General features: G+C 36.4%; 1 protein-coding gene across 50 annotated transcripts in view; it reads left to right on the top strand.

Annotated features, from left to right (window-relative positions):
* The window catches only part of SLMAP (sarcolemma associated protein), a 144,767-nt gene that overhangs the window by 94,530 nt on the left and 23,535 nt on the right, over positions 1-26,702 (top strand). For 23 of the 50 annotated variants that reach the window (XM_055079707.1, XM_055079697.1, XM_055079698.1 and 20 more), the window contains 4 exons: positions 1,495-1,557; positions 15,250-15,309; positions 20,380-20,460; positions 20,742-20,801. In XM_055079707.1, coding sequence (XP_054935682.1) covers positions 1,495-1,557; positions 15,250-15,309; positions 20,380-20,460; positions 20,742-20,801 — 264 coding nt within the window. Of the gene's footprint in view, positions 1-1,494; positions 1,558-15,249; positions 15,376-20,379; positions 20,461-20,741; positions 20,802-26,702 lie in introns of all 50 variants that reach the window. The other 27 variants (XM_055079709.1, XM_055079702.1, XM_055079703.1 and 24 more) reach the window with 3 other exon arrangements.

The raw sequence follows: 26,702 nt of genomic DNA, 5'->3' as shown, positions 1-26,702 counted from the left end.
TGTTTTATAAAGTCCTTTAGTAAGGCTAAAATTTGGTTTTACTGAATTTTCATATTTAACAGTGATATTGTACAGTTTGAGTTTTGAAAATGTTATTTAGCTTACATAGGATTTATGTAAACAACTTTTTATTTTGGTAATTACTATTCAACTGAAGACTCCTGTTTTGGATTTCTTGGCTGCAATTGGCAAATGCTATTTATTAGATTTGTTTTTTTAATTTCTAATTTCTATTGCAGTTAGCCTTTTTTTTTCTTTTTCATTGTATTTCTGTATAACTGTATGTAGTTATATATATATATGTGTTATATGTAGTTACAACTATATATAACTGTGTATGTGTATTTATATAGAAATATATATCGGCATACCATGTAAGTAGATAAAGGATAATGAGAGATTTGAATTTGAAGGTAAAGAAGAAGGCCATCAGTAAGGGTGTCAAGAGAGGTTGTCCAGCCATCAGAGTAGGAGACGCCTGCCTCTAAAGCAAAGTTGAAATGATGAGGGGTGAGGCCAGGTGGAAGAGAAAAGAATCTTTTACAGTCAGAGTGGTACTGACTCGTCCTCTTTGAGAGGTTTTTGTGCTTTTACACCTTCTAGATAGTCATCATGTTGGAATATATTTTTAACACTTGAACTTCCAATGTCTGGTAGTTTTGAAAGATACAAATATGTACTTGAAGGATGTTATCCAGATTTAGAAGTTAATAACTCTTTGAATCAAAGTAAATAAAGCTTATTGTAAGAAAAGGGCTGAAACATTTATTAAACTACCGTGTTAGGTTTTGATTCTCTTTACTTATTGAAAAAAAAAAATCTGTTTGACCTGAGCGAAACCATTTACCAAGCTCTTATTTTAAAATGTACGGGCATTGATTTTAATCATTTAGGCAGAGATAACAATGTAATGATTTGATAGTGTATGAAGTATAGATTAAGTGACTCAAGGGGAAAGACTACTAGTGAAATGAAAGTGTAAAAATTAAAATATTATATCAGTTTCTTAACAATTTTAAGGCATTTTATGGTATTCCTGAAATATTTACTGTTTGCCTCTTAACTAAGATGAATATCTTTGAAGGGGGACTCTTAGAGAACAGTCATTTGAAAATTAATTCAGTAAGAACAAATATAAAATTTTTAAATTATTTAAGGGTATTTGTTAAGCTCTCATAGAAAAAGATGTATTTTAAAAGTGGGAGAAGCTTTTTAAAGCAGTATATTTCTATGGTTTTCTTGAGCTATTTGGATAGAAACTGCACCTTTAAAAGCTAACCATTTGGGGTACAGATTAAGATTATATAATTATAATTTTCAGTCATTTAACTTTAACTCCAAAATATGTCTGCTGTTAGTATTAAAATATATTAAACTTTTATTAATCTTATTCAGTTACCCATGTTAATACATTTTGGTTTTCCTACCTTTGCTGTTGGTTTTCAAAAACAGCAACAAAAACTGTATCCTTAAAGGTGTTTCTTTCTTTATTAGAGCACTTGCTTTCAAAGAGTGGCGGGGACTGCACTTTTATTCATCAATTCATAGAATGCCAGAGTGAGTACAGAGTATTTTTCACATTGATTTTAATGAAGTCAGGGTCTAAATTGAAAAAAGAGAGGAAAAATTAACATCTCAACATGTTTGTTATGGTAGAAGTGCACAAAGGCCATCTTTAGACAGCAGTGGTTCTTTTCATACTGTTTCTCTCTTTTGAGAAAAATGTTTCTCTTGTATTTGCCTTCACAGATGGAGGTGAGCATTTCATATTGCCCACAAAAAAGAGGCAGTTTCAAGCTTTTTAATTAAAAAGCATTACTGAGTAGGGAATAAAATAGAATGTCAAGCAGCTAAACCGCTGTCTGAATACTTAGGAGATAGTAATAACATTAACCTGTTTTACTTAAGTTCTAGTTCTATCACAGATTTGGATTTTGAGATTCTTAGATAAATTTCTTAAATGATTAAATGAAGTCACAAAAATAGTGATTTCCTTTGGACACTCAGATCTGGAGATAGCCCTTAAGGTAGCAAGAGCTTTCTAGAGAAGTAGTAATAGATTGTCCTACAGTGTGACATCTACTACCTACCCTGGGGAAGTTGTACAAGGCTAATTTTAATAATAAAGATAGGTTGGCTTTTGAGGTGATTTAGAACAAAAGAATTCTGAATAAAAGAATTGTGTCTTCCATCTTACTTGAAAATCATGTGACTGCTTAAATCTGTAACAATCACAAGGTTGTATTATTCTCTTAGTTTCTTAGTAACAATTAAAGGTCACTATGTGTAGTAAAGATTCATTGGTGAAATCTATACTTCTTCCTATCAGACACACACTTTGTCAGGCATTTTTTTCTTCCTGTTTGCTCTTTCTTTGAAATGAGTGGTTTTCCAAGTATTTATGCTCATGAATTCATTTTATGGGTGTGCATGCATGTGTGGTTACTGTTTCACCCTTTGCTTCCACCCCACCAATCTCAAGAGCATTCGTGGATCGTAAGGGTCACACCTGGTAGTTATAGCAGGCACAAACTCAACAGATCCCATGTTATACTCCTTAGAGATGCTTTAAGGAAACATGGAATTTCATTTAGTAGTTTTAGAAGAACTTCTGTTTTTGTCCGTTTTAGAGACTATAATGTTGAATGTAAGTTTAATATTACTTTTAGCCAAATTGTTTAATAAATATGGCACATTTCTTTGTTCTTTAACAGTTTTTTCATAAAGCAAAGATTAGTGCATCTTTTTGTTACCTTCTGGTTACTAAATCTCATTTTTATAGGCAGCAGACGCAGGGATCGGGGCAAAATAATTGGTACCCACTGAAACCAACTAAAAGTAGAATATGTAATCTAAAATATAAATCTTTAGGAGAAGGGTTTTATGCTTAGTTATGTGACCATTTTAAAATAAGTTATTTTTATTTTGAGCTTTTGGGATTTATATTTTGAGCCTAAAGAAATAAGAACAGAGAACTATCAAAATAATGTTTTACTAAGTTACAGTTTGCAAAAATCACTTAAAGTATTATTATAAAATGTGTAAAATATTTAGCTGTAGTTTTAACACTGAGCAATGTTTGTTTTAAATAAAAAGATGTTTGGAGATTTTTATTGGGTCATAGTTATGGGGGCAAATAAACATTCAGAGAGTGAGCAGAAGTTATATAAATTACAGCAATCCCCTCAGTGAGGATATTAGCCAATAAAATAATGTTTACAAGGACTATGTAATGGCATGGGTAAATGCTGAATGTGATACACAGAGGGGAAATGAGAATATAAAACCCTATTTTTTTGGACAAAGAGTGAACCAAAGAACAGAAGAAATAAAATATAAGCATTCCTAGATGTCTGAATCCACTGGGTTCTTAAGTATAAATAGTGGAAGTTTGGATTGTAAATTCAGGTAGTTAGGGATATAGCTTGTTATCTGAATCTGTTTGGTTCCTGAGTTTTGGTGGCAAGTAGCAAGAGTTGTATCTCAAATTTTCCAAATCTGTTTGGCTCCTTAAATTTGGATAGGTGGAGCTGGCATAGTAAGGGTTACCTCTGGTTTGATTTGTTCTCATTTTCATTATTTTATGACATTTTTATTGTTTGATGACAAGGTGCCATTTTTGAAATTGTCATGCTTAATAATAAGTATTATGGCAAGCTAGGCAAATTCAGCAAAAATGTTACTCAAATGAACTTTTGAAACAATTTTGGATTATTTTTTGACAAGCACACATAAACTTTTTTGCCATTATTTTCATTGATAGACATCTTGAACTGATTTATGATCTTGACAATGAAGTGTATATTCTGTGAGCCGTAATACTTCATATTTTTGTTTCATCTTTTAAAAAGCAAATAATAAGTACCTAGCTCTCATTATTTACTGTGCTTGTATAGTGTAAATTCACTTGGTGTTTTAAAAATTAGAAAGCAAATAGTTCACTTCCACAGGAGTCATCATGCCTTTTTTTTTTTTTTAATTTTATTTATTTTTGGCCGCATTGGGTCTTCATTGCTGTGCACGGGCTTTCTCTAGTTGTGGAGAGCGGGGGCTACTCTTCGCTGCGGTGCGAGGGCTTCTCATTGCAGTGGCTTCTGTTGTTACGGAGCATGGGCCCCAGGCATGTGGGCTCTGGAGCGCAGACTCAGTAGTTGTGGCGCATGGGCTTAGTTGCTCCGTAGCATGTGGGATCTTCCCGGACAATGGCTCAAACCCGTGTCCTCTGCATTGGCAGGTGGATTCTTAACCACTGCACCACCAGGGAAGTCTCGTCATGCCTATTTTAAATATATTGACAGATTTTTTTTCAGTTTATGTGTATGACTCTGTAAGAGGACAATCTGGTTGTTGGCTCTCTCCATTTATAAGGTGATTTTGAGGAAATTAAATGGATCGGAACACATTTCAATTTGTTTTCCTTTTATGGTAAAACAGACTGTTTCTTTTAATTCTCTTTTAGGAGAAAAGCTTTTTAAAAACATATTTATTCATTCATTCATTTATTTATGGCAGCATCAAGTCTTAGTTGCGGCACGTGGGATCTTCCGTTGCGCCCGTGGGCTCCTCGCTGCCCTGGGCAGGCTTCTCTCTAGTTGTGGCGCTCAGGCTCCAGAGCATGTGGGCTCTGTAGTTTGCAGCACGCAGGCTCTCTAGTTGATGCACCGGAGCTCAGTAGTTGTGGCGCGCAGGCTTAGTCGCCCCACAGCATGTGGGATCTTAGTTTCCCCGACCAGGGATGGAACCCGCGTCCCCTGCATTGGAAGGCAGATTCTCTTCTTTTTTTCTTTTTTTTAAAAATTTTTTTATTTATTTTTATTTATTTTCGGCTGTGTTGGATCTTCGTTTCTGTGCGTGGGCTTTCTCCAGTTGCGGCGAGCGGGGGCCACTCTTCATCGTGGTGCGCAGGCCTCTCACTGTCGTGGCCTCTCCCGTTGAGGAGCACAGGCTCCAGATGCGCAGGCTCAGTAGTTGTGACACACGGGCCTAGCCGCTCCACGGCATGTGGGATCTTCCCAGACCAGGGCTCGAACCCATGTCCCCTGCATTGGCAGGCAGATTCTTAACCACTGCGCCACCAGGGAAGCCCTGGAAGGCAGATTCTTAACCACTGGACTGCCGGGGAAGTCACTAGGAGAAAAGCTTTTAATCTCTGGCATAGAGATTGGATTTTGAACAGATTTAAATATAACCTTTTGCATAATTCCAGAACTGTGAAGTAAATTTTCTATATAAAAAATACATCATATAAAATCTAGAATTAACAAGTAACTTTAATAAAACTTACTAAAAAGTTTTTGCAAATTTTCTTCTTCAAAGATTCAGGCATGAAGTTTGGTTTAAGCAGAACTCCACATACCATGTTCCCTGCAAATTTTAGTCACTCAAGGTTTACCATATAAACTTTAATGGATACATTGAGACTTTTGTATGCTTGCTAAAGATGCTTTCTGAGTTAAAAGTTGTACATCTCTAAATCTGTTTCATACATATTTTGTGAATTCTGCCACTTGATTAACTTGTATGCTGAGTGAAAGGATGAAGGGTGTAAAAGGTAGAGAAGCTAAGGATGTAGAGACCTGCCATCACTTGGTGGGCATGGAGTGAAAAACAGTCTTCTCTGGACTGTTTCTCTGGACTGCTTCCTGCCCCTTTGATTTCTCTTGCTACCGTTTGTCGCGGTGTCTGGGTGCCAGAGAAACTTTCCTCTGAGGTCTGCTTTGTAGAGACAAACTGCCCACTCCCTCAAGGCCATCTCCCTTTTGATGATGGAGTTAAGAGTCCTATGAAATAAACCTCATGTCTTTGTATTCTTAGTCCATGCTTACTATGCGACTTAATCATTTTTACTATCATATTAGGCAAAAGTCTAATTCTCTTAATATTTCATGTCTTATTTTTTTTCCTGATTAAAAAAAAAATTCTCTTCCTGCCTCCCACCCCCATTTTGAAATTACATTCACTATCTGTGTCTGATTCTCTCATTCCATCCTCCGTGCTCTTAGGGCTTTGCTCTCACATAGAAATTGCCTTATTTGGAGTAATGCATTGAATCAGTGTTGCTCTTGTGACTGTTTACTTTTCATCACTCTATGAGATCAGCCTCTCTGAATAATTTCAGGCTTATTCTGATTACATATTGTACTTGAAACAGAGTTTTAAATTTTCATCTTTTAAACTTTTATTTCTCTAAGCCAAAGCAGTTTATTTATGCCAAAGAATAGAAGACACTTGGTGTGGTTCCCTTCTCTTAGTAGTTAATGTCCCCATTACAGGAAAACTCTTGAGTTTAAACTAGAGGTTGCTAATTTTTTATTTCTTTGTTCTTAGAGTAGTTGTCCAATCTAAGATATATTGGAGGGTTTTTGTTTGTTGTTTATTTGTACCAACCATTTCCCCAGTCAGCTAGCTTTCCAATATTTCTGCCAGATTTTCTTCCAGTATAACTGCACAGAAGATAGTCTTAAATTCATGCCAGTAGTGTTTTGGTATACAGACTGTTCCTTAAAAAAAAAAAAAAAATCCATTTCTGTATTCTGGAAATTCGTTCATTTCGTTGAATTTTAAATCTGTCGTTGAATTCTAATTTTTTTTTCTTTTGTTCTTCCTTATTCTTAGATTTTAAGACAAACAGCCTCTGGAACTGTTTTTAGGGAAAGGCAGATTATCTTCTGTAATAGGAATTGCTTTAAGTATTTTGCTGCAGAAACAAATAACCTTGTGAAAAAGTCTATATTATTCACATTAGCATCCTCTCAGAGTCACCCTGTGCAGTTCTAAAGCTTTCTTTCTACCATGTGAGCTGCTATTCTCTGAAGGGAAATAAATTGTTGGCTTGATGTTGAATGCTGATTGTTAATTTTTACTTTGGCTGTATCTTGATGTTAATTCATTTTTTTTAAAAATAAACTTATTTATTTTATTTATGTAGTTTTGGCTGCGTTGGGTCTTCGTTACTGTGCGCGGGCTTTCTCTAGTTGGGGCAGGCGGCGGCTACTCTTCGTTGCAGTGCAAGGGCTTCTCATTGCGGTGGCTTCTCTTGTTGCGGAGCACGGGCTGTAGGCGCGTGGGCTTCAGTAGTTGTGGTACGCGGGCTTCAGTAGTTGTGGTTCGCGGGCTTAGTTGCTCCACGGCATGTGGGATCTTCCCGGACCAGGGCTCGAACCCATGTTCCCGGCATTGGCAGGCAGATTCTTAACCACTGCGCTACCAGCCCCTTGATGTTAATTCTAATCTCGGTTTCTTAGCTGTGTTTCCCTTAATGACCTTCTAAGTAACATTAGCTCATTTTCATTTATGATGTTTAGAGTTGGATCAGAGGAACCTTTATGTGAATCCTGATTTGGTCCCTCATTGGCAGTATGACTCTGGGTGGTATGATCTCTTCAAACCTTAATTTCCTCATTTATAAAATGGGATGGTAGTACCTACTTCATAGGATTATGAGAATTAAATGAGATAATGTTTACTAAGTGCTCTAAGTAATTTCTGGCACACAGGAATACGTGTTAACTAGAAGGTAGAAAACTTTTGCAGGGGCGTGGGGCAGAGTTTGGAGAGGGTGTTAGTGGGAGCTTTCATGTTGAAGTAACTTGTTTTCCTCCTTTTTATTCCCATTTTCAAGACAGTGAAAGCTAATTGATCTAGCTTTATTGCTCCTGTTAAAGTAGTATGTTTCCAACAATCTAGGGATTGTCTAACTTTTAAATTACCAATATGCATGACATTTTAAAAATTTGGTCTCAAGCACAATATTTTGATGCCCTAGTCATAACATTTTTTTTAATGAAATCTAACTTTGAGATTTAGAAATATTCTCCAGGTTGGCATTTACAACAGCAGATTATGCGGTTCTTTTTTGTTCTTCTACTTTTCTGTCTGTTTAAGATCCCTAGGGAACTGACATCAGTATCTGATAGTACTGTTAGAGTTTATCTTCTGCTTTCAATTGGTTGTAGCTGTCATGTGAGGAAAATGGCTAAGAACGAGGCACACCTGTGCTCCCTTTGAGCTTCTTTTGTTTGTGTTGTTTCTCACTTTCATTTTGCACCACATAGTAATACAGATAGTATACAATATATTTTTATCAGCCAAGAAATAAATTTGGTTCTCTTCTATTCCGTCTTTGACAATATTTGGCAGTTTTTGCAATTCTGTAATATGTTTTCTGACTAAACAAAGTGCTTTGGTGGTGGTTCTCAAATGTTGTCACACTTATTATACCCATCAGTTCTTTTCCTTGGTAGGTTCCCTACAGAATGCCTAAACACGTATATCGGGTGCAATTCAAGAATGTTCGCAGCAGCAGCATTATTCACAGTAATGCAAAACTGGAAATAACCCGAAAGACCATCAGTAGTTAAATGGATAAAAAACACTGAGGTATATAGGATCAAAACCACTAAAATTATATTATTTAGTCACACATACTTGAGTAGTATGACTGTAAAGAAATGCAAGAAATTAAATACCATAGAAGTCAGGATAATGCTTACCTCATGGGATTTTGATTGGAAAAGGAAATGTGGAAGGCTTTGGAGGTGGTGGTTAGGTTCTGTTTCTTAATTTGGGCTGTAGTCATACAGACATTAACTTAAAAAAAATGTTATTAACCTGTACCTTTGTGTTTTATGCCCCTTTCTAAGTGTTGTTTCATAATAAATAATAAATATGGTTTTAAAACAGGGGAAAATGAATAATAATCTCTCCCGAGTAACCCTCAAAAAGAGGGAGTTTTAAAAAAGAAAGAAAATCTTGGGGACTTTCCTGGCGGTCCAGTGGTTAAGACTTCGCCTTCCAATGTCGGGGGTGCGGGTTCTATCCCTGGTTGAGGAGTAAGATCCCACATGCCTTGCGGCCAAAAAAACCAAAACATAAAGCAGAAGCAGTATTGTAACAAATTCAATAAAGACTTTAAAAATGGTCCACATCAAAAAAAAAAAAAGAGAGAAAATCTATCTTTCATTTGTGCCAAGGCAAATAGTTCTTTCAAGACCTGCAGAAGTTCTTTTTTGTCTCTGAGGGGTCTCTGATTTTCAGTACTTCTTAAAAGAGTTGAGGTTTCCACCCCAAGTTTGAGAACTAGCGGTTAGAAACTTTTTAAAAAACAATATTCTTTTCCTTAATACTTTAATCACAGGCCACTAATGATTCACTAGATTGGTAATATAACCTTAAATAATTTCAATAGTGATAATAGCAGCAGGTAATTATTATCTAGAGCTTAATACTGGTACTGTTCGAAACTTTTTATATGTATTTAATCCTTAGTTTTTTAGAATGAGGAAAATATTCAAATAATTTTTCCAAGTTTGAACTCTTTAAACATAAATGCCTAATTCATTCATTCAGCAAATGTTTATTAAGCATCTACTGTGTATATACTAGGCATTATTTTAGCTTTGGGAGGTGTAGAAATGAACAAGACAAAGATAGCTTTGCCTTCATGGAATTTACGTTCTCTTGAGGAGATTAAAAATAATAAACTAATAATATGTCAGGTAGTGATAAATCCGCTGAAGAAAAAATGGAAGATTATATTATAAGACAATAGAGAGTGATAAAAGTATCATGTAGGACTTGAACAGATTTGGGACTAAGCTGAGTGAGTTGTACATGTGTCTGCAGAAAGAGTGTGTGAGATGGAGAGAAACCATTTGAAAACCCAAGGCAGGTCTGAAATTGGAGTTTTAGAATAAAAATGCCTTTAAAAAATAAATAAAACACCAGATAGTAAATATTTTAGGCTTTGCGTGTTAAAAGGTCTTTGTTATAGCTACCAGACTCTGCCGTTGTTGTGGAAAGCAGCCATGGACAATATGTAAATGAATGGACCTGGCTATGTTCCTATAAAACTTCATTTACTGAGGCGGCAGAAGGCTGGATTTGGCTCTGTGGGGCCATAGTTGGCTTATAGACCTTGTAGATCATGGTAGGGACTTAAGATTTTGTTCTAAGGGTGAGAGAGTTTTGAGCAATAAATTACTCCTAATGTGTGTGTATAATTTTTTAAAGGTGGTACTTCAACATCCTAGAGAAAGATTGGAATGGCTTTCAGAACCTGTGTTTATACTATTTCATTATTTGCTATATTCATATAACAAGCTTTTGTGGAACCTGTATTATGTGACATAATTGTGTTGAGAATTAAATTATTAATAAGATGCCTCCCTGCTTTCACTAGACCCTAAATTCCTAGATTTATCACATTTATCTTGGTAATCCATGAAGGGTACCTAGTACTGTATCTGCTGCATAGTAAGTACTTGAAGGAATGAGTATATTCCTCAGAGTTTGTAGTATGTTGGGAAAGGTGGACATAAATAAATAGTTGCAGTATAGCTTAATAGAGATACAAATGAAGAGCTATGGAAGAGGAGAGGAGAGATACCAAATCCATGTAGGAGAGAGGAAGAGAAGATAAATTCAGTTTTGAGGGGTGAGATTAAGTTCCTGTGGGATTTCTGGGTGAAGATGTTTGAGAAGCAGTTAGGCATTAGGGTTCTGGGATGTGAGAGAGAGAGAGAGCTAGACTAGGCATCAACATTTAGAAATTATTCAAGTGTAGCAGGTAGTTAATGCTATTAGAAAAGAATTTTTGAAATCTCAAAGACTAATGCTTTCTTTTTTTCTTGCGTGGCAGAACTTTAAAAATTTGTATTCTGCTTTCCCCCAGTACAGACAAGTGCTGCGTTGGAAATCTTTGTACAAGCCTCTCTCTTTCCAGTGTGATATACAGAAGAGGGGTTGTGAGGTCAAAGGGCATGTGCTTTCAACATTTGGATAGTTCCTGCCAAATTGCCCTCTAAAAAAAAAAAAAAATGATACTCATTTACACTTCCACTGTGAAAGGGCACAAGATTACTCATTTATCCACTCCTCCCAGTATTGAATGTTTGCCAACCTGATGGGCAAATAATGCCGTGGCGTTGTGTTAATGGGTAGACCAAGAATTTTGCATGTTTACTGGACATTTGCATTTCTTGGCCTGTGAATTCTGTGTTCCTGTTCTTTGGCCTTTTTTCTCTTGTGTTTGATTTTTTTCTTACTCATTTTTGGAAGGCGTCATATCTTTGCCTTCTCCACAGGCTATTTCCTCATTTCTTGTTTTATTTTTCTCTGTAACTGCCATCTGACATACTATTTGTTTATTTTTTTATTGCCTGTCCCTCCCCACACCGTTAGAATGTAAGAATCAGGAGGGCAGGGATTTTGTCGTTCTAGTGTTTCCAGCACCTAGGACAGTGTCTGGCATATAGTAGGCACTCCCTAATTAATTGTTCAATGAATGAATGAATGGAGTGAATAATAACCTTTTTTTAAAATAAATTTATTTATTTTTTACTTATTTATTTTTGGCTGCATTAGGTCTTCGTTGCTGCATGTGGGCTTTATTTGCGGCGAGCGGGGGCTACTCTTTGTTGTGGTGCACGGGCTTCTCATTTCAGTGGCTTCTCTTGTTGTGGAGCATGGGCTCTAGGAGTGCAGGCTTCAGTAGTTGTGGCGCACGGGCTCTAGAGCGCAGACTCAATAGTTGTGGCGCATGGGCTTAGTTGCTCCATGGCATGTGGGATCTTCCTGGGCCAGGGCTCGAACCCGTGTTCTCTGCATTGTCAGGCAGATTCTTAACCACTGTACCACCAGGGAAGCCCAAATAATAACCTTTTATCTGTTATTTGTTTTTCAAATATTTTTTCCATGTGTGCACTTGCCCTTTTCCTTTGTTTATGGTGAGTTTGATCATATAGAAAGTTTTAATTTATATGATGTCAGATCTGTCACTTTTTTCACACGAGGCTTTTGAAGTCTACATTTTGCCTACCTCCCCTCCCCCTTTTTAAACCCTGTGTTCCCTTCATTCACTTCTCCCACCTCCCACTCCCTTCCTCTGGCCAACCATCAGTCTGCTGTCTGTATCTATGAGCTGTTTTGTTTTGTTTTGTTTTTTAAAGATTCCACATATAAGAGAGATCATATGGTCTTTGTCTGTCTATGTCTGACATAATTCACTTAGCACATTGCTCTTAAGGTCCATCCATATTGTCACAAATGGCAAGATTTTATTCTTTTTTATGGCTGAATAATATTCCATTATATATACCTACCATAATTTCTTTATCTATTCATCCGTTGATGAACACTTCAGTAGTTTCTTTATCTTGGCTATTGTAAACAGTGCTGCAGTGAACATGGGTGTGCATATATCTTTTCAAGTTAGTGTTTCTGTTTTCTTCAGATAAATACCTAAAAGTGGAATTGCCGGATCATATAGTTCTATTTTTAATTTTTTGAAGAACCCGCATACTGTTTTCCATAGTGGCTGCATCAATTTACATTCCCACCAACAATGTACCAGGGTTCCCTTTTCTCCACATTCTTGTTATTTCTTGTCTTTTTGATAATAGACATTCTAACAAGTGTGAGGTGATATCTCATTATGGTTTTGCTTTGCATTTCCCTGATGATTAGTGATGTTGAGCATCTTTTCATGTACCTATTGGCCATCTGTATTTCTTCTTTGGAAAAATATCTGTTCAGATCTTCTGCCCAATTTTTAATCAGATTTTTTTTTGTCTTTTTTTTTTTTTCTTGCTGTTGAGTTGTACATACAGATTTAGATCATAGAATAAAGGAAAGTCAGTGAAAAGCTGAGACGGAAGGAATGAGCAGGCACATAAAAGAAGTAGGAATGAGTAGTATCCTAGAAGTCAAAGGAAAAGAGTTTTAAAAGGAAGGCAGTAAACTTTTGATTAAATATGGTGAATGGATCCATTCATAGTAAAATATTATAAAAGACATAGGACACAAGGACAAAGAGAATGAGAGTAGAGACTAATTTTAGAAATATAAAATGATCAATTGAGTGGTAAGAGATTTTGGAGGATGGGAAGTAAATTCTTAATGAATATGAGGTTTTCTTTTGAGATGATGAAAATGTTTTGGAACTAGATGAAGTTGGTGCTTCCATATTATCATGAGTATACTAAATGTCACTGAATTGTTCACTTTAAAATTAATACACTGTGTGAATTTAACCTCAGTTTTTAAAATCAAGACCATATACTGAGGTATATGAAATTTAAGAACACAAGGGATAAAGAAAAGATTATGAAAATTGCCAGAGAGAAACAAAGGATCTCATACTGTATTATTAATCATAATAAACTAAATTATAATATAGCAACAAATAAATTCTGAGATCATAATGGCTTAATTCGACAAACATTACTTTTCATTTATGCTACATGTCCATGGTGAGGGAGAACACTCTGCTCTATACTGTTACTCAGGAATCTAGGCTAATCTGAACACATGGTTTCTAGAGTGGGGGGAGAACAAGTGTAGAAAAATCCTACTGTACTCTCTTTTAAATGCTTCGGCCCTGGCTAGAACCTGTCACATGGACCTTCCTGAGTGCAGGAAGGAATGTGCAGTCTTCTCAGGTCCCCAGAAAGGACAGGCAAACCAGGCATTGCTGAGCACAAGAAGCTTCTACAGTGCATAATGAGGAACAAGAGTCAGACTGGCATTAGACTTACCTTCCAGTTTGAAGCTAGAAGGTAGTGCAGCAATGTTGTAAAAATTCTGAAGGAAAATTATGTCCTGTAGAATTATGTATCTCTCAAACTAGTCCAATGTGAGGGTAGAACACTAACATTTTCAGAGGAACAAAGTTACAAAACATTTACCTTCTATCCACCCCTTACCAGGAAATTATCTGAGCATATGTTACACTAAAACAAGGAAATAAAACAGGAAGAGGAAGATTTGGAATCTGGGGGCAGGTGATCTTGTACAGGATACAGCTCAGACTGGAGCAGGAAGATTAAAGGGCCGGGAGAAGGGAGAGACAGGGATATATAATGTGATAGACTGCCTGATATGTTTGAGGATATTGAGAGTTTTATGGTTCTATAAGAACTTGGGCTGTGTTTGAGATATATTTTTAAAAATTAGCAAAACAAAGGAAGGCATTGTAAGTTCCCAAAATAGTATATGTTGTACAAGAAAAGAAATATAATTATCACATATTATATGACTCAGGTATAGATAATAGTCATAATATAAATACTGATTACAGATGGACAAAATGTAACTCTTATGAGGATGATAATAGGATATGAGAGCATAATCATCTGCAAGAGATTGTCAGTAAATAATGCCAAAATGGAAAACTTAAGAAATAGCAATGTATTATTTAGAAATATAAATGTAAATACCAGAAGAAATGGCTAAAAGTTAAAAGTTGTTGTTTGTAGGAAGTGATTTTTCAAGAATGGAATGGAGTAGGACAGAGGATGGGTAAGACAGCTTATGTTACATATCTTGTAGGGTTAATGCCTTTTAAAATTATCTAAATTTATTACTTTGACTTCCTATTTTTCAAGGAGGCAGGAAGAAACAGTGCCACATGCTGCAAAGAGCCTATGTTAAATGAAAATTAAGAAAAGGAACCATGGGCTTTGGCAGATAGGTTATAGTGATCTTGGGGCCATTTCAGTGGTTGAGTAATGGGTGTAGACCAAGTTGCAGTGGGTTGAAGGATAGAGAATAGAGAAATTATTTCACATACTGCAAAAGTGTAAAATGAAGGAGACCAACTGACATATAGGATCAGATAATGGTGTATACAGAATAGATATATTATCCTCCTAACTGAAAGGCAGAATATGAAAATCCGACTTTAAATAAATTATAAAGAAACTACATTATACATTTGCAGAGAATCCCCCATAAAACAAAAGCAAAATTTTTTTTATTTCTTTCAATAATTAGCTCTTCTAAAATTATTCATTTTACTGAAACATGTCATATAGGCATCTCTGCTAAATTGTGTCAGTAGGGAAAAGTAAACTGTTGGTATAATATAATTTGTATTACTTCTTTATTTAAATGAAATACCTTCTCAGAATTCCTTTATTTCAACTTAATATCCTTGATTTAACGAGGGTTGCTTTGTTTGTTCTGAGTCCTTTTTTAAAAGTTCAAGCCTTTTAAAATAAGGTGAAAGCTAATGAAAACTGAAGGCAGTTCAGTTCCCTTACCCTCGGATTTCTGCATTAACCTGATTTGTCTAGCATCCTTCCAGTTCTCTTAGTTCCCCTTCCAGGTTCAAGTTTTTGTTCAAGCCTAGTCATGGGAGTAATGTTATCATCTTTAAATTTGGTCATGGAATGTGTTACACTGCCCAGCTCAGGGAAGTGCTTGCTACTCAGTTTGGGCTTGGATAGTAACGTTTATTTTCTTTGGCAGAGAAGCTGATCGTTGAGGGGCATCTAACCAAAGTGGTAGAAGAAACAAAGCTTTCAAAAGGTTCGTTTTCTGTGGGTTTCTGTGGCATTTTTCTGTGGGTTTTGACAACTCTTTTGGATAATGAAGGTTAGTATACATTTCCAAGGTCATAGTACTTTAACCATCAATTTATGTCTTACAGCTCACAAAATGGCAATCCAGTAACAATATCAGATAATAATATAAAATAGTTGGAGTTCTGTTTTAAGAAGGATATGTTCATCAGAACGTTTCTTTTTAAATGGGTATATATGTGTGGGTTTTTTTTTTTTAATGCTTGGAATAGGTTTCGTTGGGTATTAAAGATTTGTTGCAATCTCTCTGTCTCACTTCCAGCATTATTTTCAGCTTTGATCTCAAAATTTTAATCAAACGCAATGTAAATCTTTTTTGAAACAGGTGAAAAATGCTTGCAGTTCCATTTTGTTGGTTATCGTACCTTTAATAGTCCTTATGATATTTAATATTAATTGTTAGCATTTCTATTTGACTTAAAAATGATTATATAGAACCTTGTATTTTTTAATGAACAATCCTGTAATTGCTTGAAGTAATTTATTCTGTTGATTCTTTTCTGTTACAATTGTCAGGCTTAGAGAAGAAAAGTGAGTTTTAAAGCATCATATTGTCAAGTCACTTTTATGTATAAGGAAACTGTACAAATAAATTTAGTGGGATATGCTCATTATTCATTCTAGGACTTTCATCAGAAGAACATACCAGTATAAAATTTAAAACTAAATGGACAGTCATTTTGGTTAGCTAAAACAATGAGTGATAAAAGTTTGCAATACTCCATTTCATTACATTTTGTTTTATGAAAGTAACTGGATCCATTTGGCTTTTAAAAATATTTAAAAGGATAGTGTTATTTCATATATCTGGTGGCTTCCATTTGGAATTTTGTGCATGGCAGATGCCATATTTGGAGAAAGAATGCATAAAATATGCATCACTAATATTGTTCTGGCAAGCAGGCATTGAGTTTCAGAACAGTGAACTATTTTTAGTACGTATGGCAATTTATTTCATCTTATTAAAGTGAGATGAGAACAGATTTTAAAATAGCTTTTACTTCACCACCTAAATACCTATTCAGATTAGTTGGTTAAATAGCCAACACTTTGATGTAGAAGTAGAGCCTTAGAAAAAAATCAGTGCTTCTTATAATTAAAGAAAAGTATCTTGCTACCCAAGTGCTTCTATTTAATGCATTCTGAATTAGAATATATTTCCTTGAGATTATGTGATATCATTATTGAAAAAGAAAATCTTACGATTTCCTTTTGAAATCTGGCTATAAAGTATGTATTGAAAGTTTTAAAGAACATGCTTTTTGACCTAGCAATTTCACTTCTAAGTTTTTATCTTAAGGAACAAATTGGACAAATGTGCAAGGGCATTTGTTTGTGTTGTTTTAAAGGCAAAAAAGGAAAACGTAAGTGTCCAATAATAAGGGCATTTATTAAATAAATTATGGCAAGTAAGTCCATGCAAGTGAATAGAATACATCCTTTAAGAATGATAATACAGGGACTTACCTGGTGGCGCAGTGGTTGGGAATCTGCCTGCCAATGCAGGGGACACAGGTTCGAGCCCTGGTCCGGGAAGATCCCACATGCTGCGGAGCAACTAAGCCAGTGCACCACAACTACTGAAGCCTGCGTGCTTTAGGCCCCACATGCCGAAACTACTGAGCCCACGTGCTGCAACTACTAAAACCCGCGTGCCTAGAGCCCGTGCTCTGCAACAAGAGAAGCCACCGTAATGAGAAGCCTGCGCACCGCAAGGAAGAGTAGCCCCCGCTCGCCACAACTAGAGAAAGCCTGCACACAGCCACGAAGACCCAACGCAGCCCCCCCCAAAAAAGAATGATAATACAGGGAATTCCCTGGTGGTCCAGTGGTAAGGACTCGGAGCTTTCACTGACCGGGCCTGGGTTCGATCCCTGGGCGGGGAACTAAGATCCTGCAAGCTGTGCAGCGTGGCCCAAAAAAGAATGATAATAGAGATGTTTTATATACCCAGAGATATTTCTATCAGCAGTCAGCATTATACTGGTACTTCCCACAGTTAGCTTGCAGAGGTACACTAATCCTTGTGACAAACTAGTTGGCTGAAATAAATTACATTTTAAATGCTTTATATCTGGCTATAAAGTATTTTCTTTGGGGTTTGGCTGGATTGTTTTATTTTTTAAATGCTTTCATTGCTGATGTTTTTAATGGAATGATATTTAAAACTGATTTTAAATATCAGTTGTTGGAAATTGCCAATTACCAGCTGTTACAAGTCTTGGTAGTATTTCCTTCAGGTATTTCACCTAATGAAAAATGTAATCATAAGTTGCATATGCCTTCTATTTAAGTCCTAACTCAACTTGCAGTTTACAGTTGATTTCAAGGTGGAAGTAGAAAGAATACAGAGTAGGTCAAACAGTAGCTTTTAATTCCAGGCTCTACCAGTAACTAGCTATGTGCCCTCTGGCAACTTACTTTAGCTCTTTAAACCTCAGTTTCCTCATTTGTAAAATGGGATTGACAGTATATAACTTAGAGGATTTTGTGGGAATTTAATGAAATATTGCTTATAAAGCAGGAAGCACTGGTCCGTTGTCCAACAAATGTTAGTTCTCCTTTTTTTTTTCCCTTGATCCTTGACCTTGCTTTCTTTGCAAATAATGGTTCCAGTGGTGTAGGAAGTGGTCTGTGTTTGTCTTGCCTATCCGTCGTTATGTCTGCTTGACGATATGGTGAAAATATTCACCTTATTGTAGACTTGCCAGTTTGGGAACAGTTTTGGTATTGATGTTGGTAGCCATTCTTCCATTTACTTCTATATACTATTGGTATGCATTTTAATGATTAAATACTGCACAGAAAATCAGCTAGTAATGACTTTTAATACTAGAAAGTTGGGTGTTGCTTCATAGCTGAGAAGTAGATGTTTTGAACAGTAGAGACTCTACCACTCATTTGTTGTGTCCTGTGTTTCATCTTGAATAGATTTTGTTTGCCTCCATATAATAACTCTAGTGTCAGGACACAACAATGGTGAACCATGACTCGACTTGCTAAAAGCTTGCCTTCTTACTCAAAGTAAAATTGTGTCTCTAATGGTCCTCTTTTTAGCGCACATACTGTGTACTGTGCACCATTCTATGCAGTGGGATTATAGCAGTTAACAAAACAAAAATTCCTGCACTCATGGAACTTATATTCTAGTAAGATCTTAATAGAAGATAGTCCCACCTCTAAGGCAGTTTTACCTTCGTGGCTACTACTCCAAATAAGAAATAAAAGTTCCTTCTAAGCCAGAAGAATACTTTTGAAAATACGTTCCTCTTGGTTTACCTCTATATCTTGATCATAAAATTGCCAAGAATATTAACATTAGGAAAGAGTCATTTTTGTCTTTTCCTTTTTGTTCCCACAGTGGTTTCTTTTCTTTCTATATGTAGACAAGATGTGTTAGCCTGCCTTATTTGAGACTGTAACTTAGTGATCAAAACTAGTACATTCAGAAATGTCTGACTATAGTACACGATGAATGCACCAGAGGTCACAGATTAGATTCCCATGGACCTCAGTAATCAGTGACTTCACTTCTAATCTAAACTCACTGTCTCTCCCCAGTTGGCCTTTGACTAGAAATGGCAGTGAGAAAGGAAGCAAAAGGCTTTTTGTAATCCAGCACTCATTTCACAAGCGAAGCCATAAGTTCTGATGTATTCTGATATGGAACAGCCATAACAAGTTATATTTTAATATTGTATTAATTATTTTGACAGTATTGGTTTTAGATGTGTTTCTGACTGCTTCTAAAATGAAAAATATCTCTTGATTTAGTTGATTATGAAAACTATATGTTCGCTATAATTTTTCAAACACTGTATAACAATGTGAAGTTAGAAAATAAATGTTCATCCCTACTTTCAGAAATGACCATGGTATCTCTGTTGTAGATCCTTCTAGACTTGAATAAATATATACAGCAAAAAATTCATAGCTAAGTGTATAGCTATTTTCAGTCTAAAGGGGGTCATCTTATACATGGCTTAACAGACTTGACTTTTACTTAATAGTAGTGAACATATCTTGGACATTTTCCATTCCATAATGAACAATGCTGCAATGAATGTCCTTACATATATATACTATATGTTGCCTATTATTTCCTTAGGAAAAGTACTAGAAGTGGATGTACACATTTAAATTTTTGATACAGATTACCACAAACAGTATAGTTAAGTGCGTAACATTATAAAAAGTAATTATATGTTTAGTGAATTTATAATCTCACTAAGGAAACAAGATATATGTATACACAGAGAATGATATAAAAATAGAACATGATTAATTATAAAACCCTATGTCCCAGAGAAGATAAATAAAAAGGAGCAACATGCTGGAGAAATGAAGACTTCCTTAGAAGTGATGGGGCTTAAGTGATATCTTAATATAGCTTGAACAGGCCAAGTAGTGAGAATGGTTCTTGAGTTTAAGGAAATAGCAACTCAAGCAAAGAATTTCAGGCCTGTGGTTCAGGTACAGTAATACTTTCTTTAGATATAAAAGGCTGTTAATTTTCTTGTTTTAAATGTTACTGTTATAAAAGACAATGGTGATTTTTTTAAAAGAGTTTTTATCATGAGTATAAATATTACTAAGGCAACCTAACTAGTGTTTTTATATAATAGAATCCTTTTCTTTCATCATCTTCATACAGTATCCACATTGTCCTGGGAATTTTGCTGTATTTGTTGCAGGTCTCTGAATACTTTAGCAAAGCTTGCTTCATTTTTGTTTCCAGTTGGCCAGTGGACAGCCTTGAACAAAAGCCCCAGCCCTCCTCTGCACAGCAATCATGATCCACATTATAATTTAATATGAGCTACGTGTAATAACCAGCATTCCATTTTGGACTAGAGTGGTGAAGAAGTAAGAGATTCAGTGACCTCAGTTAATTTTAAAACTATTTTGCATACCAGTAGATTTAGAGCACGCATAGCCTGAAGCAGTTTTTTTGATATAAGCTATTTAATTGTAAAGAGATTCTACTTTTATTTATTTATTTATTTTTTCTTCTTAGAGAACCAGGCAAGAGCAAAGGAATCTGATTTGTCAGATACTCTGAGTCCAAGCAAGGAGAAAAGTAGTGACGACACTACAGGTGAGTTTTAACCTAATATTTATAAATCTGTAGATGTTATTGTTACCTACCAAGCAGTTTAGGTATGCAGGTTAGTGTGGGTGGAGATCTCAAAGTTTGTGTTTGGGGGGAAAAAGCAATACTTCTATTTATCAAGTCACTCCCTTGAATCTTGGATAAATTTTAAAACTACTTTCAATGATCCAAATACAGTAGCTGTATAAATTTCAGTTTTTTATTTTGATAATGATAGCTTGCTAATAGAGTTTACTGTTTATAATTATCTTTTTCCCCCCCTGTAGACGCCCAAATGGATGAGCAAGACCTAAATGAACCCTTTGCTAAAGTGTCCCTCTTAAAAGGTATTTTAACTTGTTTTTAAGACATTTTAAACCAGGGCATCAGATTCACCCTTTGCCACAAAATCATGTGTTATATGATGTTTTAAGCTTTAGTTAAAACTAAGTTTTAACTTAAAAGATTAAGATAGGTTCTCTAAAGTAGCAGGAACTAAAATTTAAAATGTTGATGTTGGTGCCAGTGCTTTAAAGAAAAACATTTAAATTGTAAAATAGTTTGTATCAAAGTTATATGAAGGCAAGGCAATAAGTGGTAGAATATGAAATGCAGCTGTGGTTTTTTTGTGTTTACCTTGATGTCTCTGATAGAAACTAATTACCACTTTTAATGTAAACTAAAAAAAGATTAAAAATATTAACTTTCTTGAAAGAACTACCTGTTTGCTCTGTTATCATATGGTAGCAGTTGTAAATTTCCTCATTTTCTGGCCCTCCTCATTCTCCGGTAAATATCCCCAGGTTCTTAGGACTCTTCTAGAAATTTGGGGTGGGGCTAAGATGAGCAGTGCATATAATAAATTCTTTCACTTGTGTCACTTCTAAATAAGAAGTACATTTATTTGATATTTACTTGTTTAGAATGAAATGGGTAGGAATTAAATTAGCATTTATAAAAGTGTTTTTAAAATAAAGTGCCTGGGGATGGCTTATTGATAAATCTGTGATTGTCAGCATGTAGTCTCCTTTTTTTTTTTTTTGCAATCATGACAACAGCTGCTACACCAAAGATGCACTTTTAAGTATTTTGATCCATTTTTCATTTAGAGAAAATTATTATTTTTTTTTACATCTTTATTGGAGTATAATCGTTTTACAATGTTGTGTTAATTTCTGCTGTACAACAAAGTGAATCAGCTATATATGTATACATATACCCCCATATCCCCTCCCTCTCCCACCCAGCATTTAGTCTCTTTTATAATTGCCTTATTGTACACAAGAAAAGTTGACATATAAGTTCAGCTTACTAGGTTACGCATTTTAGTAGCAGTGGACCAATACCAGGCAACTCTCGGAAATTAGCAGCAAAAGCAGCCTGTGGAGGTTTCTTTGTATAGAAATGCCTTTGCTTCTGGCTGGGCTACTAAGGGATCTCCCAGCACAGACCCTAAGTTTGGATTATATAAAGAAGCCTTAGTTTCACCCTGCATGATCCTGCTGCTCTCCTAGTTGTGTAATGATTGGGATTGGGGTTGATTAACCAAGAGATTACCGAGATTCTCTCGAATTCCTTAGTCTGGGCATCATGGCCTTCTCTTTTCTCCCCCATGGATACTGAAGCTGACATGGCTCTTTGAGCCACCTTTGATTGAATTCCCATACCAAGGGAAGCCCTGAGGATTACTGGCCCGGGCAACCAACTGCCAACCTGTTTTTTAAGTACAATAATAGTTTCCAGTATTCTTATCGATCCGCACTCTTCTCAGGTGATCTTTGGTGTTTATGAGACATGCCTTTTTTCTAGTGTGGTAATAAATCTAAGTTATTGTGTGTACAGGCCAGAAATCTCATCTTGGAGCATTTATGATTCTTCTCAGAAACGTAAGACCATTATCGCATAGAATGTTGTTGCTGATCCTGAAAAAGTTTGGGAACCTTGGGCCTTTGGAGGACACACAGAAACAAGAAGGGAGGTGAATGAGGAAGGGACACCCGTTGTAAAGAAATAGCTGTTCTTATGATCTTTTTTTACTGTAGAAATCTCCCAGAAAGCTTTTCAGCAGCCAAATCCAGATTGATTTATAAGTAGTAATTTTTTTTTTTTTTTTAGAAAAAAACAACATCAACAGGAGTTTAATAACATGTATACCTCCTGTATACAAGGGAGATACCCAGAAAAACTGAGTAACTCCTGTAAATAGTGTTTATGATTGTGTTAATTATATTCAACTTTTATTAGTGCTTTTGTAATTTTATGTGTCCATCTGCTTTAGTTTTTATTTTTATCCTCTTCCCTACCACAATGCCAGATATTTGGAAGAACTCAGATGTTTATTGAATGAATTAATAATAGACCTCTTACATCAAAGTTATAAAACCACAAGAGCATTAGGAAAGTGACAGGCTCTAGCCAAGAGGCTAAGAGCCAAAGATCTCTGAGTTCTGTCCCAGCTCTGCCATTTATTTGTGGTTTTTTTTTTTTTTTTTTTTTTTTTTTTACTTATTTATTTATTTGGTTGTGCTGGGTCTCAGTTGTGGCATGTGAACTCTTAGTTGCAGCATGCATGTGGGATCTAGTTCCTCAAGCAGGATTCGAACCCGGGCCCCCTGCATTGGGAGCGTGGAATCTTAACTATTGCACCACCAGGGAAGCCTCTGCCATTTATTTGTAATATATCCTTGGGCAAATAGCGTAACCCCTCTGTGCTTCAGTGTTTTTTCGTTTATTGGTTTGGGGAAAACCAACTTCATAGGATTATTGTGAGGATTAAATGAAACAGTACAAGTAGATCACTTAATATGTTGTTGGGAACATAACATGTTAAGCCCCATAATGAAGATACTGATAATAATAATAATGATGGTGATTAACAAAGGCAAACCTATCCGGGGAGTTCCCTGGTGGTGCGGTGGTTAAGAATCCACCTGCCAACGCAGGGGACACAGGTTCAATCCCTGGTCCGGGAAGATCCCACATGCTGTGGAGCAACTAAGCCCGTGCGCCACAACAACTGAGCCTGCCCTATAGAGCCCACGAGCCACAGCTGCTGAGCCTGTGTGCCACAACTGCTGAAGCCCGCATGCCTAGAGCCCATGCTCCGCAACAAGAGAAGCCACCGCAATGAGAAGCCTGCCCATTGCAATGAAGAGTAGCCCCTGCTCACCGCAACTAGAGAAAGCCCGTGTGCAGCAACGAAGACCCAATGCAGCCCAAAAAATAAATTAAATAAATAAATTTGTTTTTTTAAAAAAGGCAAACCTATCAGTTAAACGGTAACTTTTCATTAATTAAATAAGATTGTGGGATTTAAAAAAAATATTTCCTACTTTATCTTTTAGGGAAAAGCAGTTGTTCGTTGTGGATCTTTTCCAGTTAATAATGTATTTATTTGTTTACCAGATGTCAGGGCAAAATTTTTTTTAATCCTTGAGTACAACGGGAAGGCTAAATTATATCTGTAAAAGTGCCCATGATATAGGCTAGAGAATCAGACTCAAGGAAGAGGGTATAAAAGGGGAAGTTGTAGGAGATAGAGACTGGAAAACACAAGGTGCATGTGGAAGGAGGGTGGGTGTACGAATGCTACTGGTAATTGCTTGGAGTGCCATTGATGAAAATGGGTTAGTTTCCCTAACCTTGCTTTCAGTTAAGGTGACAAAAACAGAACCCAAAAACTTTCCTTACATTTCTATATGATTACCAACTTTTGTTTAATGAAGTGGTATTTTTATCAACACCTCTTGAAAGATTTTGCAGCTTGATTTTAAGAATAGAATTGTTAAGTCAATCAGTAATTAGATGAAGAAAAATCACCCATTAGAAGCGGCAAATTTTAGAAGAGTCTCCAAGAAACAGTCATCATAGCCCTAAATGGTTTTTTCATCCATTGTTTTTCTTTATAAGAGTTGTGTAAATTCTTTTTTTTTTTTTTTTTTTTTTTCGCGGTATGCGGGCCTCTCACTGCTGTGGCCTCTCCCGTTGCAGAGCACAGGCTCCGGACGCACAAGCCCAGCGGCCATGGCTCGCGGGCCCAGCTGCTCCGCGGCATGTGGGATCTTCCCGGACCAGGGCACGAACCCGTGTCCCCTGCATTGGCAGGCGGACTCTCAACCACTGCGCCACCAGGGAAGCCCCTTTTTTTTTTAAAATAAATTTATTTATTTTTGACTGCATTGGGTCTTTGTTGCTGCGCGTGGATTTTTCTCTAGTTGCCACGAGTAAGGGCTGCTCTTTGTTGTGGTGCGCCGGCTTCTCATTGCGGTGGCTTCTCTTGTTGCGGAACACGGGCCCTAGGCGCGGGGGCTTCAGTAGTTGCGGCTTGAGTGCTCAGTAGTTGTGGCTTGCGGGCTCTAGAGCGCAGGCTCAGTAGTTGTGGCACTCGGGCTTAGTTGCTGACATTTATTAGAAACACTTGGGTTATGCTTGAGTATATGTGATTATGTTTTGTTGTCTGTGTAATTAGGTTCAGTAGACTGACAGAATTTTTCTCTTAAATGAAGAGTATAAATTATTAGACCACAGTGTTAACCTTGAGAGTTGTAGAAAGTAGCCCCTTTATTTTATTCATTGAAACCCTATGCCTGGCTTCTTGAACCATTATTTTCAAATTTTATTATTTCCTTTTTAAAAAAGAGCCAATCTTTTTTTAGAATTATAATGTGCTACCTGTCATGTTAGTCATCTAGGGTTAGGAAAAGAATCTAAAGTAGATTAAACATTCACCATGAGATATAAATGAAATGATGATAGCAGTAGTAATTTTTCCTAAAATATTAATTATTTTCAACCAATTTATGCCACTTTTGAGAGAAATCTGTGGCTTGATCCACAGGTTTTTATATGCTTGAAATCATTTCCCAAAAAATAGACAAAAAGAAAACTGGAATTCAGTCCAAGTAGTGTCTAATGCAAGTTTGCTCTATTTAGGGAACTGTGCCAGAGACTCCAGTGGTTTCAAAGTCTAATAAGACTCTCTTTGGGATTTGAGGAGTTTCTAGGCAAATTGGCTATAGAAGAGATATAGATGATAAGCTGTTTCTTGGTGGTTGTTGCCATTCGGAGTCAAAGAAAGGAGAAAGAATGTCCAGATTTTATATTTGTTTCTTTTTATCTTAGAAGATGGGGAGGAAAGGTGATTCATGGAAGAAGTATCGTTTGAGATGACCCTGAAAGTGTGTCATACCACATGTGATGTATTCAGTGACAAAAAACTGAACCTGAATCTGATCAAGATTCTAGATCCAACTGCGAACTTGCAGGACGTATAAATAACTAGGGACATAGTCTAAATGATGTGGTAGAAAGACAATGTGATGTTTTTAGTTTGGCACATGTTGAACAGGAAGGTTTTCCATAGGTTCTGGTTTGCCTGAAACCTTTTTTTTTTTTTTTTCCTGAAACCATTTATACCCGTTGTCCCAGCATAATTATTAAAAGTTCTTCCTTTTGCGTTCAGAAGTTTTGTATTGTCACCCTCGGAACCAGAAATACAGTTGGAAGTGTGATACAGAAACTAGGACTGGAAAGCCATTTTCATTTAATTCTGTGACATTTATTGGCCCAGGAGATACAGAGATAAGACACATGAGGAGGCTGCAGTCTTATGGAGTAAGGAGACATGTTGATAGTGTAATAAATGTTTTGATAGGTGTGGTGAAAACTTTGGAGAGCAGAGCTAATTTCCTGGCTAGGGGCAGGGGTGCGGTGGAGCAGTAGTCAGAATGGGCTTCCCAAATGTGTTGGTTAAAGATAAGTCAGCGTACACCAAGAGGGAAAAGGGAGCCATGCCTTTCCTTAAAATAGTACTGACATTTACAAATAGGACTAATGTTTAATGTAGGAATAACATTTACCAGTAGGAAAGTGTGGTGCAACACAGGCTGTGTGGGGCAGATGTGGAGAAAGATAAGACTGGGTCAGAAAGAAGTCAGTAATAGTGTTTGGGAATTCTCTGCATAGGGATAGACTGTGATAGCAGGGGGCATTTATAGAGAGAAGAACAATGGGAAGGACAAAGGAGCCAACAAAAGGTCCAGTTGTCAAGAAGGAACCCGGCTAGTCAGAAGGAATGGCAAGGGGGTGAGAATCAACAGTAAGAGGCTGCTGCCAAAGTTAAATTCATAGGCTACCACCTAGGACTATCTCACATGACTACACATATCCACAGCAAGAAAGTGGTCTTCCTCCACTGTGAAGGTTCTCATCAACCAAGCCTGCAACTAAACTACCAGACTTTCCAAAGG

Source organism: Physeter macrocephalus, chromosome 18, assembly GCF_002837175.3.
Source record: "Physeter macrocephalus isolate SW-GA chromosome 18, ASM283717v5, whole genome shotgun sequence".
Classification (NCBI taxonomy): domain Eukaryota; kingdom Metazoa; phylum Chordata; class Mammalia; order Artiodactyla; family Physeteridae; genus Physeter; species Physeter macrocephalus.
The sequence above is the reverse complement of the archived record's forward strand: the minus strand, read 5'-3'. Positions and strand labels throughout refer to the sequence as shown.